Consider the following 18,286-nt stretch of genomic DNA (forward strand, 5'->3'; position numbering starts at 1 on the left):
GCATCTGTAGTATTCTTCAAACTTTCCACCTTTACCAGCAACACCTTTTTGTCTTCTATCATATCCTTTACAAAGTGATACTGAACATCAATTTGCTTTGTCTTTAAATGATACGCAGGGTTCTTTGCCACGAAAATTGCACTTTGGTTGTCACAGTCTATCCTTATAGCTCCTTGTACTAACCCAATACTTGAACACAATCTCTGCAACCAAACTGCTTCCTTGCTTGCATGAGTGGTTGCCATGTATTCTGCCTCTGTAGTTGATAGTGTCATTACAGATTGTTTCTTACTCATCCAACTGACTGCTCCTTCAAATAGGTTAAACACATACCCACTTTTAGATATTCTCTTATCTAAATCTCTAGCCCATTCTACATAAAAAAAGCCACGGATATCCAAAACTCTGTCCAATCTTGGTCTTCCTTGGTAGCACAAACCATAATCACTAGTGCCACACAAATACCTAAAAACCCGCTTCACTGTTGTCCAATGCTCCTTGCTTAATTTTGACATTAACCTGCTCAATACTCCCACTGCATGTTCAATGTCTAGTCTAGTACAAAGCATTGCATACATCAGGCTACCGACTACCCTTTCATATGGAACACGAGACATATCCTCTTCCTCTTCCTATGTCTTGGGACACTGTTCAACAGATAGCTTTACACCTACAGGAATAGGAACCTTCACCGGTTTACTATCATGCATATTAAACCTCTACAGTATTGTCTCGACATACTTCCTCTGGTTTAACCAGAGCTTCCTCTTTGCTTGATCTCTTTTAATTTCCATGCCCAAAATATAGTTTGCAGCATGAAGATCTTTCATGTTAAATTTGGAGGACAATTGGGTCTTCAAATCCTGGATAATTTCTTTGTCATTTCCAACCAGCAACATATCATCCACATACAAGACCATCTAAATAACACAGTCACCAATTAATTTAAAATACACACAGTGATCTGCTTTGCTTCTGGTGAAGCCAAGTCCTCGTATAAATGTATCAAATTTTTGATACCACATCCTTGGTGATTGTTTTAACCCATACAAAGACTTCTTTAACTTGCATATCAGCTCTTTCTTACCCTTCACCACAAAGCCTTCAGGTTGCTTCATGTAGATCTCCTCTTCCAGATCCCCGTGAAGAAATGTTGTCTTCACATCCATCTATTCTACCTCAAAATCAAAAGCATCAGCAACAAAGAAAAGTAATCTAATAGAAGTTACCTTGGCAACAGGAGAAAAAATATCACCAAAATCAATTCCCGACACTTGGAAATAACCTTTTGATACCAACCGAGTTTTGTATTTCTCCACCTTTCCTTCTACATTTGTCTTCTTCTTAAACACCCATTTGTTGCCAATGGGTTTCCTTCCAGCCAGCAACTCCACCAGATCCCAAGCCTCATTTTTGTGCAAAGATACCATTTCATCAACCATGGCCTCTTCTAGAGTTTTCCATCCTCTGAATCTACTGCTTCCTTCACAGTTTTGGGATCATCATCAGTAATAAATAGAGAAAAATTTGAACAGAAAGCAGATGTACTATACCTTTCTAGTTGCCTTCTTTCTCAAACTAATCTTCTTACCCCCAGAGTTTGTGTCTCTTCATCTTCTGATTCCTCCTCCGTTGTAGAGTCTGATTCTTCCTCCTTTAGCTCAAACTCTATCTTCTCAGGTTCCTTTGGTTGGAATTCATGTTTAATAACATCTTTCACCTCTTTGAACACCACAACTCAGTTGTACAAAACCTTCCTTATTGCTAGGTTCCAAACCTTATAACCCTTTAAACCATCCTTATACCCAATAAAGATGCACTTTTCAGATTTACTATCTAACTTGGTTCGTTTCTCCTTTGCAACATGTACATATGCATCACATCTAAATACCCTCAGATGTGAAAGAGAGGGTTCCTTACCAGTTTATGCCTCTTGTGGAGTCTTATCCTCCAATGCTGATGAAGGTGATCTTTGACCAGGTAACATGCTGTCTCCACTGCCTTTGCGGAGAATTCCTATCCTAACCCGGCACCACTGAGCATGCTTCTTGCCCTTTCCATCAACGTCTTGTTCATTCTTTCTGCAACTCCATTTTCCTAAGGTGCATATGGAGTAGTCTTCTGTCGTGCTATACCACACTTCTTATAGAATTCTTCAAATTCCTTACTGCAAAACTCTCCACCGTTATCTGTCCTCAGCACCTTTATCTTCTTCTCTGTCTAGTTTTCCACCAGAGCCTTAAATTCTTTAAACCTATCAAGGACTTTAGATTTCTTCTTAAGGAAATATATCCACGTAATCCTTGATAAGTCATCTGTAAATGATACATAGTACACAGACTTACCCAATGATGGAACCTTCACAGGTCCAAACACATCACTGTGCACAAGCTCTAATATCTGTTTCGCCCTCTTAGCACCAGAGGGGAAACTCACTCGATTCTACTTCCTATATACAAAATTTTTACAGAAATCAAAATCTATAGATCTATTACTCATACCTTCTACCATACCTTTACCATGAAGTATTTGAAGGCCCTTCTTTCCAATATGTCCAAGCCTTTGATGCCACAACATGAACTTCTCTCCAGAGACCACTAGATTTTCTGCTCCACTTTTAGGAAAAATAGAACTGTTGCACGCTTAAACAACAGTGCTACCTTGTAGCTTGTACAGAGTTCTAGTTCTAACCCCCAGCATCAATACTGATGCTCCTCGAACCATCTTGCAGGTATATTTCTCAAACACTATTTTTACACCTGCATCATCCATCTTGCTTACAGAAATCAGATTTATGGCCAATGCAGGAATATGTAGAACACTCGGAAGTGTTGTAACCCTTCCACCTTGCAACTTCAACTTTACTTTTCCGCGACCAACGATTCTAGCCTTCCTATCATCCCCTAAGAAGACATCACCACCATCATATTCCTCATACTCGTAGAACCACTCTCTATGGGGAGTGAAGTGAAAGGATGCACCTGAGTCAATCAACCATGCCTCATGATCTACATGTGTACTTGAAGAAGCCATGTACACATTCCCATGTTCATCTGAGGTGGTTTTCACCTTTGCATAAGGAGCATCATCAGATCCCTTTCCTTTTTCAGGAGCTTTAGATTTACAGTCCCTTTTGTAGTGCCCTTCCTTTCTGCATTTCCAGCACACCACCTTTACAGGTTTTCCTGGAGATTTAGATCTCCCACTCGATGACTTATTTTTGTTTCTGTTATGGGACCATCCTCGTACAGACAAGGCATCACCATTCTGGCTCTCCACATTTTTCCTTCTCATCTCCTCTGTTAGTAAGGATGAGAGTATTTCATCAAACTGCAAGGCAGTTGCATTGCTACCTATTGCAATAACCAGACTATCCCACGAATCTGGTAGAGAACACAACAAACTAATGCACTTATCTTCATCTGAAATTTTGATATCAACAGATAATAACTAACTTACCACAGTATTAAACGCATTTAGATGCTCTGTCACCGAGTCTCCATCTTTCATCCTCAGCTTATACAACATCTTTCGCAGGAACAACTCATTCACCAGAGATTTATATTGGTACAATGTCCCTAACTTGTCCCACAAAGCCTTCGTCATAACTTCCCCTGATACATTCAACAATACTGAATCTGAGACACACAATCATATTGTGCTCTTTGCCTTCTTATCCAACTTCTTCCATTCTTCATTGGTCACTCCCGTTGGTTTAGTACCTGGATCTACCGCGATCCACTAATCTTTATCCACCAACAGATCCTCCATCTTAAGTTTCCATAACTCGAAACTCTAACCATTAAATTTCTCGACCTCTATCTTTCCACTGATCGCACTCTTCTTTTACCACTAGAATTGATCTTGTAGATCTCCCACTGAACAAGGTCTACCACAGGCCCGAGAAAAACCCCTCAGCAACAAAGGCGTCCCCTTGAAGCCAAAACAGTTCCGATACCAAATGTAGGTTTTAACCCCGTACAGAAATTACTTGCATACGAATTCTAAAACACAGAAAATAAAAAAGTGAGAGCATAACACATAAAACACATATACATAGAGATTTTCCCACTGGATCCCAAAACTGGGACTACCAGCTTGATTTTTCATTATGTTCCTTTCAATGTTACGATACATATTTATAAATGTCGAAGCATCCAATACCATGGACTGAAAACCATCGCATCCAAAACCATGGACCAAAAACCATAGGTAGGTTCGCCCAACCTAATATAGGGTCTAATTTTTTTTTTCCCGGGGGTGCTGCCCTGGACCCAATAGAGGAGGACTACCCACCCCCCCTGTGACCCCCCCACTACACAATCGGCGCAACCAAGGGGGGCCTCGGCCCTCCCACTAACCCCCCAGTTCCCTACGTAGGTTAGTCGTGGAAAGAATATAACACAACCCAACAAGCGAGGCATTGGAACCACTACTTACTCCTCAAAGAAAAGATTATAGACTCTCTTGGCTATGTGGGAGGAGATGAGGTGAAGAATTCCTTTGCATGTACAATGAGGGGGTATTTATAGCCAAGGGTGAAACTAACCCTTGTGGTTGTTCGACTACCCTCATGACCGTTTGACTTCCATGACTTTTTGACTTTACATGACTCTTTGTACAACAAGTGGGTCTCTTGGACTTCCACGTTACATTACATTGATAGACAATATGGCCCATAGTAGATATGTGGAAGACATGAATTGTGACATGACTCGACATGACAGTGCTGGTACATTCATATTATTGTTGGGTGATGGATGTCCACACGGTGCGTCACAACTTCACCTCCGCATGACAAAGTGCGTGAAGTATTCGATGGTCATTGGTTCGCTTGATGTTGCTTTTTCACATTACTCCTTGCTTGTATGTTGGAAGGCTTGACAAGTTCATTTGTTCGTGAAAGGTGCATGTTTGTCCATTCGTCCGTTCGTGAGAACATCTTGCATGTTTCCTCATCAGTCCATCCGCGAACACATCTTTGCATGATCATCTGTTTGTGAGCACATCTCTTTGCATGCATCATTTTTTCATCTGTTGGTGAACATGTCCTTTTGCATGTGCTCCCCTTCGTTCATCTCATTCGTCATCATGCCATGTTTGCTTGTGTACCTATTCCTGCAGTCACTCATGATGAGACGACATCAAATCCAAAAACCTCCTAGTCTACCATGATACATGATCATTTCAGATGCAGGTGATCGGGAGAGGCAACGAGGTTGCAAGGTGGGATGGAGGCTCCGGGCATTGCTGATGAAAACTACACAAGAGTCACTCGGTGATGAAGTTGGGAAATTTGGATCGATAGTCACTGTCTGCGAGGCCTGGCTTAGCTGGAGGAAAAAACTGCACAGTAATTGAGGGGAACATTCTGGGCTGCAGGAAGGCTAGGCAGGAAAATTCTGCACAGTTTCCAGAAAGAGAGGGCAGCAAACTTGGCAGCAAAAATTGCGAAATTTTTTGGACGACTGGGACCTTGACAACCAAGACTGTGCAATTCCTAGAGGGAACTGGCAGCTGGATGTTGGGTCACTGGCAATAGAAATTGTGCAATTCCTTACAGGAACTACTAGTTAGCTACTAGGAGCTTGGTAGCAGAAACTGCGCAATTCCTGGAGGGAACTGATAGTTTGCTGCTGGGATTTTTTGGAGAGGGAAATTTCACCTATGCTGGGAGGCCAACCTATTGATCATACTTGCGCAATTTCTGATTTTAGTGGTGGGCAGCAAAGGGTATGCTCATGAAAACTGCGCAATTTTTTGGATGAGCAATTGGCCGACTATTTGGAGGGATGGCTCGAAAAATTGCGCAATTTTCTGAGAGAGATAGGGATGGGCCTTGGGTGTTTGTCTAGCCTGTCACTCTCTGCGCAAGTTTTTAGGGGAGTCAATCCCGAGGTGGTGGCTGGTTCAAACTCTCTGGTTGACCAACATCATGACTGATTGATTTTCTTGTGGGAAGCGCAACTTGAAATGACTTGCTTGGTGCTTCCACACTGTTCTGGGTGAGATTCGATCGAGTCGATGGTGAGGTGATGGTTCAACTGTCAAAGGGGAGTCTAGTCATCAGAACTTTAGCAAAATGACTAAGTGTGAACGAGTGACAGACGCATATGTGATCTTGCAAACACACATTTGCATGACTCGATGACAAGACGACCCAAACCATCCAAGCACACATGTACAACATGACTGAGTGATGGTGTAACCGACAAGTGCGACACTTATTATTGATCGTTGGTTGACCGTGACGACGCTTGTGTGACAGTGAATGTGACGCCATGTGGGAGTGCGATAGATTTTTTCATAGGGAACACAACAAGTACACATGAAGCGAAGACTCTGAGCATAACCAGAACATGGTCGCAAGCATGACTTTGACATCAACATACAAGGCTTGGTGAAATGAACAAGCAAGGTGAATGCGAAGACTCACGCAAGCTCACGGAATGAATCCGTGTGTGCAGTCATCAAGTGAAACTCTCAAGGGAGGCTCCGAAATTGGGTGCAGGCCAAAATTTTGAAGGGTGGTTGTAGCCGCTACAATAGGCCCACAAAAAACATAATGCCATATTAATTCTCATTATCTAAGACAATGAAGTTGTTGTTGTGAACTACAAATTTATGGTCAAACCTCATAACCTGAAAGAGTAATTAATGATGCCATTGTAATATATAAAATAACCATAGAACATGCAAGAGGAACTTTCAATATAAGTGATACCATTGTATGTGAGAAATACTACAGGAGTATAGCCACAGAGCAATGCCAAAACACACTTGAGCCATGAAGTGCGATCCCACGGGAAAGAAGTGAGCCCAATAAATATGAGCCATAGTAAATATGCACCACAAGAAAGAATCGAATCACAATAGAGAATCATACAGACCATAGAAATTATACGAGTGCCCACTGAGGAAAACGATCCATCAAGCCATAATGAAATACACGTCAACGTGCTACACTCATATTAGAAATATGAGCCTCAAGGTCAACCAGCATAGATCCATCTTAAATACAGATCTAACATGAGTTGAGAGAGATCCAATTTCTTCACTTGAAAATTTTTTTATGAACTGACATTATTTAAATATTTTGTATAGTTATTTATTTATTTATTTATTATTATTTTTAAAAAAATTTATTTGGGCTCACATGAGCAAAATTTCAACTTTGATGACAGATGGATAGGGTTACACATCACACTAGGTTGTATAGTGAGCCTCTCAGCTCAATGATTCGATCTGAAACTATTGCATGCCACAAAGTGTATTGTGAGAGTGTGAGTCTTCATTTCAGCGAGACACTGTACAGAGTATATAGTGAGTCAAATTATATAAAAACAAGCCATAAATGCAAGCCATATATTTGATGTAAGATGATGTACATATGTAAATAGACTGAACTGCAAGCCATGCTAACCTCAGAGAATATAAATTCAAGCTCATGTCATGCAATCATCTATGGATTCTCTCTTTATATACAATTCGCTTAGGCGATATTTAATATTGACATAATCCTTGTTCTTAGTGAGGCAAATCTTTTAACATAGAGGGAAAATAGCAAAAATTTAATTTCCCTTTTAAATATATTAATTGCTTGCCCAATTTTGCATATTAATAATAATACTTATTTATTTTAATCAAATTCTCTTTGGGAATTTTAAAGGGTTTTATTTGGGGAAAGAGAGTTTCCCTTTAGGGAATTCACCCCAAAGCTTCCCAATTTCTCAACACACCAAGCTTTGCAAATTTGGATTGAAGGGAGAGCCAGTGTTTCGAATTACAGTAAGAAATTGGGTACATCACAAGGTTGTATGTGGTGATTCTATTCGAGTGCTCAGGTGCTAATGTCAATGAACTAGTGGAAATAACATAATATGATTAAAATAAAGTGCTTGGTGTTGTGAGAAAAAAAATTGTCAAGTGGGTTGAAGGAAGCACCCACATATATTACATTGGCTAGCATACAGTTCAATTTCATAAGTTGGGATTGAAGGAAGCACCTAATCATATTGAAGTACTATGAATGGGTAATTTTTATAAAGTGAAATTTCTAAATGTGTGGAAGTGGCTACATTAAAATTTTGAGTTGGAAGCATTTGGTTCAAAGCAACACAACATAAGGTGACTACACAAAGTAAGAAACATAGAAAAATTCAGAGAAGCAGAGTGGAACATTACAGAGAAGATTACAAATTTCATAGGGGATTAATGTGTCTTATAGGTTGGTTCCTACAAAGCAGCAGAGGGGATTGGTGTCTCCTATAGGTTGGTGCCTATAAAGAAGCAAAAGGGACTGGTGTCCCTTATAGGTTGGTGCCTACAAATCTTATAACAAGGTGGAATCAATTTCCCCTATATGTTTGTGCCTACAAAGTTTGTAATAGTAGGTCGGTGCCTACAAAAAATTGTATAAAATGTTTTGTGATTTTCTCTCGAAATGGTTTCCAAGTATATCTTGTGTTTCAGTTTCTGCTTATGAGATTGATGTTTATGGTGCTTGAATGTTTAAAAAAGTAAGAAATTATTTTGTATTGATTCAATCCCTGGCCTCCACCCCCTCCCCAAGTATAAGTGTGAATCCAAAAAATTTTACTTATTTCCATATCAGAGCTATCAAATTTGGTCTTCACCCCTGAGTCCATCCATATATGAATGTTTCATCTATTTCCTATGTTATTCATAGTTGTCGTTGAAAGTTCGCTAATTCCCTCATTAGTGGTTTTATTGCGCCTCTTCATGATGGATCTGCATTTGTTATTGTATACCCTAAATACCCAATTGCATTAGATGATCCTTATATTTATGGTCTTTTAAAAGACTACATCTTACATGTTGCTTTCACTTGCATACCCATTCTTGGATCATACATTTAAAAAGTATGGTCATCATGTGTTTTGGCAATGACACCCTTCTTTGCATTCCAAATTTTTGACTACCTCATGCCTGCACAACGTGGTGGAGCAAGACATTTCCCATCAAACACAAAAAATCACATTTGATTGGACTAGCATTTTATATCATCTTGAATGGGAAGAAAAATATGAAAACATTCAATCTCAAATTGTTTAACAACTTGTTCTCCACAATGAGCCTAGAAAACTCATTACACCACAAATCTCAAAAAACTCTTTATCATTCAGAGAGGCCCCATTGCACATAATAGACTACCCACATATATGTAAATAGAATTAGTCTATAGGCCAACTCAAAGAATTTTTTGAACATTTGAGTAGTCATATAGATTGTCTAGCATGCAAGGATAATATGGAAATGAACCATAACCCTCAATCTATTTCCACGAATGCTAATCTAAACATGTTTTCTAGATAGTCCCTCCCTAGAGAAAATTCACAAATAACTAAAAGATTTCCTGGTGGAGAAGAACACTTTGTTTGTGGGAGGAATATATTAAATGTTCCCTTCAGATAGTTTTATGAATATTTGAAGCTTAAGAGAGAATATGTTCCTATTAGATCATCAACAACAATTGAAATTTTTGGTGATGAGTGCAAAATGCTAAATTGGTCTAATATGCAATCAACACACATTGGGTTCAACATAGATGATTTGCATAGAAACGCCCTCAAATTGTTAGATGTAGCAAAGAACAGAAGCAACAAATAGAAGCAATTTCTCATAAGATATAAGTAGTATCACATGTCCTGATAAATAATACTACATTAAAAATTTCTTTAAAAATGATAGAATCTGCAAGATTAGATCCACTAGAAACTTGTTAAAAAGTTATTAAAAAACCCTCTAAAACTCCTACAACTTTAAAAAACTTGTTAAAAAGTCCTCTTACTGAAAAAATATATTAAAAGACATCAAAAAAATTCTTTACATGCTCTTAACATAAATTACCCCAAACCTCAATAAGACTGTGGAGAAAGCGAATCCCTTTTGGAATATATCCACTATGAAATTAAACCTCAATAAGACTTTGGAGAAAATGAATCCCTTTTGGAATATATCTACTACGAAATTAAAGTAATGAAAAATAACCCAAAAAACCCTTTCATATATATATAGATATAAATTTTAAAAACTGCTCCTCTACCGATAACATACATAAACTATACCTCTTCCTCAAATCAAAATTTAGGAATGACCTCTATAAGTATAAATACAAGTAGTCGCTACAATACCAAATCATCCCATCTTAAACATTGGGTTTCATACCAAAAAGAAATTAGAGATGTACCATAGCTATTAGGAAACTAATTTGGGAATAAAAAAGGATTAGATGATACACTTATACCTAAGCAAATAGTTGGATTCACGAGTATTGCTTGGGATTGAGGAGTGGCTTCACAAAAAGATAAAAGCAAATTGTTAAATTCAAATTGTTATTGTTAAATTCAAATTGTTAAATTCTTGTGTGGGTGAAATCCTTGTCTCTGCTATTTTATGGGTCCCCATGGCGATAGATGCAGACCATCTGGTTTCTTTATTTATCTTTGTAACATTTAATTTGGCTATTTATTATGTTCAACCTATTATTATAAACTTTTTTTTAATTAAACACCATAAATAGAAACCCTTTCCATCTAAGATAGGAATTTGATGGGCAAATTGTTCTTCAAGGATAATTTTCTATTTAAATATAATAATAAAATTTCCATATCTGTCTTATAAGTGTGTTATAACGCGAAGATCTCCTAAATATATTCTGGAATTTTTTGTCACGGTCTCTGTAAATATGTGAGACTAATATTATGTTAATGATATACCTGTCTTATAAGTGTGTTATAACGCGAAGATCTCCTAAATATATTCTGGAATTTTTTCTCACGGTCTCTATAATTATGTGAGACTAATATTATGTTAATGATGTATATTCAGAGTGGTTGAAAAAGTTTAATGATAACTTTCCAATCCGAATTTTACATAATATGACTGTTATAATATCCTTAAAAAAATTCTATATACTGCTTCCATAAGCGGGTTTCCTCATATCTGAACACTATGTTTGAAAATTTTCTGTTAATTCCTTGTTTATAAGTAGGTGGTTAGGATGGAGATCTGTGCTGCAATGTAAGCCTTTTAATACCATGGAAGACTTTTCTGCCCTCGCGCTTTTGATGTATCTTAATGATGTGTTTAAAGCGAACATTAATCGTTAAAATATTCACAACAGACACTACAGTTCCAAAAACGGTCAGATTTGAAATTCCTACCTTGGTGTCCACCAGGATCAAAATTGAACACATCACAGTCCTTCAAAGGGTCTCTGGCACATTAGAAAAGTAGGGAGAAAATTTTACGAGTCAAAAAAAATTTAAAAATTGGTTTTTGTCATTTAAAAAAAAAATTGGAATAATATCTTAAATTTTTTTAAGAAGTGTTGTCAAATTGTCAACCTTTTGTTTTTTAAATTTCATTTTTCTGAAATTAGAATTTTAGAAATGTTGAATTTGTAAATTTCTTTTCATGTTAAAACTTAAATCTCATTTCAGAAACCCCTATTTCGAAAACAACAGTTTCTTTTTGAGTTGTTTTTTCTAATTGTGCATATGATTCAAGTTCTTATTAATTATTATGTCACAATTACCTTTTGATACCATTACATTTGGCAGTTTCTGAGTTGCTCCCATTTCAAAAACAACAGTTCTTTTTGAGTTTTTTTTTCTAATTGTGCATATGATGGAAGTTCTCATTAATTATTATGTCACAATTACCCTTTGATACCATTACATTTGGTAGTTTCAATTGAGAGCGAGCCATGTATTAGGTATGTAATTTCACTGGGTTGTGCCTGAAGGCTGCCCAAAGAAAGGTTTGACGATGATTTAAGCTGGAGAGGAGCATAGATTCATCATTCAGCAAACACCTGTATGTTTGACGATGATTTAAGCTGGAGAGGAGCATAGATTCATCATTCAGCAAACACCTGTCAAGCAAGGTTTAAGCACGATTTATGCTTGGAGAGGAGCGCATTCAACAGGTATTCAACAGGGTTCCTAACATACTGGATTTGATTTGTTTGTGGATTCTCAATTCCTGGTATGTTTTCATATTAAAAAAGAAGATACCAAAAACATATACACCTTTGTACACTCTTTTGTTGAATCCTAAACCGGTTTAGAATTTTACTGAATTTTTTCATTCATGCAATAAACTTAAATTTGATTGAGCTACTTGTATATTGGCTTGAACGTTCTGGTCACAAAAATTTCCTACAAAATTAATCATTATCTGAACTGGAGTAGGAATATAGGTCTCGTGTTTATCCATTAATGGTAAATGCATCTGATATATTAGTTGCGGCTCATATCAGACCTGCCTTATACACAACATCCATGGGGTTGTTGTTGTTCCACCATTCCCCTATGAAAAAATAAAAAGAAATTTGAAAATAATTTACTGTTGTCAATTGAATTGCTCCTTTTTTCTATGGTTTTCATTATAGAAGTGCGACATGAATATGTGCCCTTCTAAATGAAATTAAGACTTGCCCTTCAAATTTGATCACTGGTGCCCACACTGCCTTATTAAATACTTTTTAATAAAAATAATAAGATCCCGCAAAAGCCGATAACTTGGTCTCCCATTTGGTTACACTAGTGGCACACGAAGCTTTAGCTTCGTCTCCCATGTCGTTACAACAGTGACATGAGGGTTTCCAATTTCCTTGTCCCGACGGCTGCTGCTGCTCCCTCTGCTACCAACACCCTTCAAAGTCATTCATTCATTCAAATCCAAAACTCCATCCAAATTCGCTAGACCCTTCTCAGCTTCTAGAACCTCGGCCCACGGCGGTGTTTGAAAACAAATTTCCCACGTTCCTTATGCCATCTTAAACCCCTTTTCCGTGTATTCCATCACAAATCACCGCTTTCCTTCCCCTTTCAAACATCCGGCCGCGACTCTTAAACCCTTTCCTCAAACTACCACCACTCTCCTCCCCTTGCGCCCATTTCATCCACTGCTTTTAAGTTATGATGATCATGGACTTCATTTTCTACTTGGATGGCCACTCCCTGCAAGAAATAATGAGAAGCATTGTCATACCTTTAGGCTGGACTTATATTGCGCTGTGGTCGTTGGATCAGCCCGCACTTCAATTTCTTCCGCTCCATTCTTATGAGTTTGTGTGCCATGAATATCAGTAAAACAAACCTAACGACATTACATTTTGTATCTAAGTTTTGCAGAGAGTTAGCAGGTAAGGACGGATGGTTTAACCCAGAGATGGAAACTGGTTCCTCCACGGCCCCGTGCCAGAGTGTAGGCCAAACCCTTTTTATTTTGTACAAGCTTTGTCGCTTTGCTCTGGATACTGGGTAAGTTTAATGTACGATCTATGCAACCAAATTAAAAAAAAAATTATATTTAGGAAATATTTAGAGAAATGGAATTATGAACTGTCCATAGTGAAACAGGTGAAATATTGAGATTTTTATGAGTATAGATATAAAGTATTGAGATTTATATTAATGAATTTAAGATTTATGTAAGGGATTTTATATAGCAATTTAGTTAATAATTAAACAATTATTTTAAGAATATATTATGATAATATATGTGGAAGAATATGCGTTTCTTTGATATATAAAATGAATGCATAATTGTAATGTAAGAAAGAAAGAAAGAAAGAAATTATTTTAACGTCTACGAGGCTAAATATAGCCTATGGAACAGATTGCTTCCTCATCTGCTTGATGTATTCGGCCCTTTTTCTGTGAAGCTTCACAATAAATTCTCGGCTTCTGGACAAACCCCCCTGCTAAATAGATTATCCCAAGAGCTAGTTGTCAGCTTACCTGCATAACTTTCCTTGTTGTTTTTGAAGGCCTCACATTCTAAAATGAAACGTATTTTGCTAGTTGTCAGCTTACCTGCATAACTTTCCTTGTTGTTTTTGAAGGCCTCACATTCTAAAATGAAACGTTTTTTTGTTTCCACTTTTCCGGAAGAACAAAAAATGCATACCCTTTCCTCCCACACTTCCTTTGGCCTTTTCAAGTGCCTTGTTTCACAAGGAAGTTGATGAGAATGTTGATGAGAATTAGTTATTAACTGAGGAATAAGAACTTTGGCTCTCCAAGAGATATTGGCCTCTATGTATGCTTTTGGTTATGATTATGAGTGGAATTAAACACTTCAATATAGTAATTTTTCTTTCTTCATAGCTCCTTATCCCAAGTATGTTTGTGAAACTTTTCCATAACAAAGGTTTTTATCTCTTTGTTGTTTATGGGACACCCATTCAAGCAAATACCCTATTTACTAAACCATTTGTTATTTTGCTGCATCCAAGTTTTTTTGCTCTTGCACAATCTATCATTAAAGGCAACCTTACGTCATCTACCCTCTTCCATTTGCTTAATTTTTTTTAAATACCTTATGACTCACACCATAGCAATTGCTTCAATAGGAGCAACCCCTGTTTCACTTAACAAGATATCATAAGAAACTGCACTTTTAATCTTAAATTTGTTTGTAATCAAACTTTTCTGAATTTTCTCAATTTGTCTCCACTGCATGTCTGAGGTACTGGTAGCCCACAGTTCACAACCATAGAGAATCACCGTAATCAGTGGAAGCCCAAAAAGAATTTGAGTGGTCTTCTGGTCCCATAACTCTGCCTCTCTACACCTATTTTGAAAAGCATAAAATGCTTTCCAACCCCCCAAAGTTCTTTTCTTTCTACAACCATTCCAGCTTAGAATTTTGTTGAAGTCAATTCCAAGGTATTTGTAATCTGCGACTTCTTCCAGAATGTTGCATTCAAAGTAGAATTTATGCTGGTTATGTTTTCTTTTCTTAGGGAAGACCACTACTTTCATTTCGCTGATATTGACTTGCATCCCCACACTTCTACGAAAATGCTCAAGGGATAGTAAGTGCTCTTGCAAACCAAGAGCCAATTTAGCAATCAAAATAAGGTCATCTGAATACAAAAGAAACCTTATAATAAACTTGCACAAATAGACACCATCACTCCCTTGCGAATTTAACCACTCTTCAAGCTTGTAGATATATAAACCAAAAAGGGTAAGAGACAGCGGGCAACCTTGCTTGACACCAATATCACTTCTAAAACTTTCAGAAATGCCTGCTGAAGTTCTAATTTTGACCTTCACCTGCCTATGCACAGCTACTCTCAAATGTTTAGGAACCCCAAGTTCCTCCATTCTCTGCCAAAGTTGATCCGTAGGGACTGAGTCAAACACTTTTTTGAAATCAACAAAGCAACAAAAGACTTCTTCCTAATGATGTGCCTTAAACTTATGCAATGATCAACTGTGGAATGTTTAGGTCTAAAACCTGCTTGCCTTTAGCACGCTTATCTCTTTCTTCTGCCCACTTGCTAATTTTGTTTGCAATGTAATGCATGCTCCAATGCAGAGTTCCAGGTTTGGCATTGAATCGATTGCCATATGTCTGGTTAACGCTCAACGGGCTCCTGCGGTTCACTTCTAACGAAATCCAGGAACATTTTTACAAGGTAACATAATTATTTTTCTAATTCAACGTAGATTCAAATTGTCATTTCGAGCGCAATATTTCAGCATATAAAACGCTTCCGAGGGCCATGAATTTTAGTGTTTTTACTTCTTTAATTGGAACCATGGATGCAGGCCGCTGGTATTCAGGTGAGTGTTCATCCAGCCATGACCCATTTCAGACACTCGGCAAGATCCTCTTTATTGTTTGTGGTTGAGATCAGATCGGTAGTCCTCGTCACCGTCACGCTGACATTTGGTTATTTCATAGACTGCAGTTTTCATTCCTTGTGGAAACGGCGTGATAGAACTCGGAACAACAAATTTGGTAAGATATTATTACATTATACACGCTGAACTATGGGCGCAAGTACCACGCTTCCGGGATTCTGTTAATTCCATGGTTTCACTTGCAGGTTCAAGCGGATGAGCAGAACAATTCGCGAATTTCAAGGCTTCTGGCGAGTGTAATTGTGCCTCCCAGTATTTCCGTCCCCATGCTCATGCCTGGCACGACCATATCAACTTCATCATGTTCCTCGTTGCCGGCATGCTCCATTGACAGCCCTGAGGGTTCATCACTGGTCCGGTATCCCATCATCAGTACGGTAGATCAAATCAATATACCCCCAGCTATCGTCATGGGATCGGCTAGTGGGTTTTATCCATACCTGCAAACGTTGCAATTGCCTTCTTCTTCGGAGCTTTTGATCAGTGGCCATGATCATGAGGCGGAACTAGGTTCCTCTCCGCAAATTAGCGTCTCAGATCTGCGGCTTTTCCCAGAAATGAGTAAGGAGAGGAACATGATGCTCAGCGCATTTGACATGTGGAGACCACCAAGTAAAGTGCAGACCCCGCCCGTAGTTAAGGGTCAGTATATATTGAAGAGATGCCTAGCAATCTTCAGGAATATTCTTGCAGAGAGACTCAGACAAATCTCAATGTCTGGGAGCCACACACTACCAGGAAGAATGGTTTCTAGCAGGCAGGTTCATCATATAATTTCTGAGCGTAGGAGAAGAGAAGAATTGAAGGAGAAATTCGAGGCATTGCGTTCACTCTTACCTCAAATCTCAAGGGTACGTTCCATAGAAATACAATTTTGGGAAATGAAATGTTAGGAGCATCCATTGACCTTGGGATTAATGGGATTTTAGCTATAATCTCTATAACCAGCGGCTCTCTTAAACTTTAGGTAAAGTAGGTCCAAAAAATGAGTTGTTGTTATTGACATATTTGCAGAAAGACAAGGTTTCCATATTGGCCTATACAAGGGAGCATTTAACCAGTCTCAAGTCTCGTTTGGAACAACTTGAAGAAACGAATAAGCAGTTGGAATCAGAATTGAAGAAGCTCCTACGGGCTCAATCTCAGGAAAGTGCAGGAACTAGCACAGCCCTACAACAGGGCTCTGCAAGTACTGAAGGCAGCGACAGTGTGGTAACAGTTGAAGTATTAAAGCTGGGAGGCAGTACTGTTGCTGATACTTGCGATGAAATGGGAATACTAGTGGTAGTCGACGGGCCAACAAATACGATTGATTTGATGACTGCACTTCTGAAGTGTCTCAGAGAAATGGGGGTCCCTCTTATTTCTATGACCACCTGCACGACACATCATGAACATGATCCATCACGCCTGCAATTGCGAATGACTGCAACCATGAAATTGCAAGATCATGTAAGATATATAGATATCCATTGTTTTGATATTGGCTGGGAATTCTATATTTTGATTCGCTGGGTTCTATTTGTTTTTTGATATTTGTGATTGGCTGGGAATTCTGTAGGAAGTGGAGGAGGTGAAGGAAGCGTTGCTGAGCGCGGTGAGGAAAGACGGAAAGAGCTAACCAGCCATCCCCGGGGTATTTAATGCCCGGGGATATGCACGCCGGTTAACGAGATAACAAGCGAAAGCCAAGTTTCGGCATTAACTAATGTGGATCGTTGGGAAGGGATGGGTGTGGTCCCGTGAGGTACGGGCCCGCCCCCCATCAATGCTAAAAAAATATAATATATGTTATATTTTGGGATACGGTTGGGAATAATATGGGTTTGATAAAAATAATCCATAACCATAATATGATTTAATCCGCCTAAGTTTTATATAAACTCATTTTTTTACCATTTCCAAGAGGAGATCAGCGGCACGAATTTTGAGACAAGGTGGTGGAACCTTGAGCCCTCAGAAATCACTGGTGGAACCTTCACTGCGCAGAGTTTTCGTTGGAGGGTGATTTTTGTCCAGACTCAGAATTGGGCAAGTTTTATATGGATTTTGCACTTTTCAGCGATGGGAATCCATTGGCAGTGTCAGTTTCTGCAACAGAGCTCTCCAATTTTCAGGCACTTTTCAGCATGGAGGTATAATGCTCCACTTTTGTAAATTGATGAATGTAACTTCTTTTGATGCCATTTTTAATGAATGAAGGCCTCCCCATTGATCGAGCAGGGCTCGAATATGTAGTCCAAGAGGGACGAACTCCGTTATCAAGCTTCTTGTCTTCTTGTCATGCTTACGTGTTTCTTCTTCTTCTTCTCACATGTGCACATTTAAGTTTCTCTTTGGTTAAGCTACAAACTGTTTATGTAATTCTTTTCATGCATCTATAAACAAAAGATAACCTGGATCAACCATGGGCATTATTGCTGAGTATATTTCTAATCCTATTTTTCTAAGTGTATGTAGTGTTCACAATTGTTTCAATTAAAAATCATTTCAATTAAGACAATGAAAGACAATGATAACTTTGTTAAGAGGTGCATTTATGTTCGATTTATTTTCATTTGATTATTATTGCATTATATAACTTTGTGTTTTTTTGT

At 38.3% G+C, this 18,286-nt stretch overlaps 1 protein-coding gene across 1 annotated transcript; it reads left to right on the plus strand.

Annotated features, from left to right (window-relative positions):
- Positions 1-13,001: 13,001 nt before the first annotated feature.
- On the plus strand, positions 13,002-17,310 carry LOC149185723 (putative transcription factor bHLH041). The gene is made up of 8 exons (XM_089409122.1): positions 13,002-13,081; positions 13,164-13,292; positions 15,361-15,460; positions 15,594-15,608; positions 15,730-15,786; positions 15,875-16,540; positions 16,704-17,141; positions 17,251-17,310. Exons 1-8 carry the CDS (start codon positions 13,002-13,004, stop codon positions 17,308-17,310), a joined length of 1,545 nt encoding a protein of 514 aa, XP_089265248.1.
- Positions 17,311-18,286: the final 976 nt, after the last annotated feature.

Source organism: Pinus tabuliformis, chromosome 3_1 (assembly GCF_031772625.1).
Source record: "Pinus tabuliformis cultivar Carrire ecotype Pingquan chromosome 3_1, CPIR1, whole genome shotgun sequence".
Lineage (NCBI taxonomy): Eukaryota > Viridiplantae > Streptophyta > Pinopsida > Pinales > Pinaceae > Pinus > Pinus tabuliformis.

Bases quoted from the DNA above. Each gene is read 5' to 3' on its own strand.
- LOC149185723 (XM_089409122.1), top strand. From the start codon at position 13,002: ATGAGAAGCATTGTCATACCTTTAGGCTGGACTTATATTGCGCTGTGG. The intron at 15,787-15,874 runs GTAAGATATTAT...TTTCACTTGCAG, and splicing joins AACTCGGAACAACAAATTTG to GTTCAAGCGGATGAGCAGAA. The intron at 16,541-16,703 runs GTACGTTCCATA...ACATATTTGCAG, and splicing joins TCTTACCTCAAATCTCAAGG to AAAGACAAGGTTTCCATATT.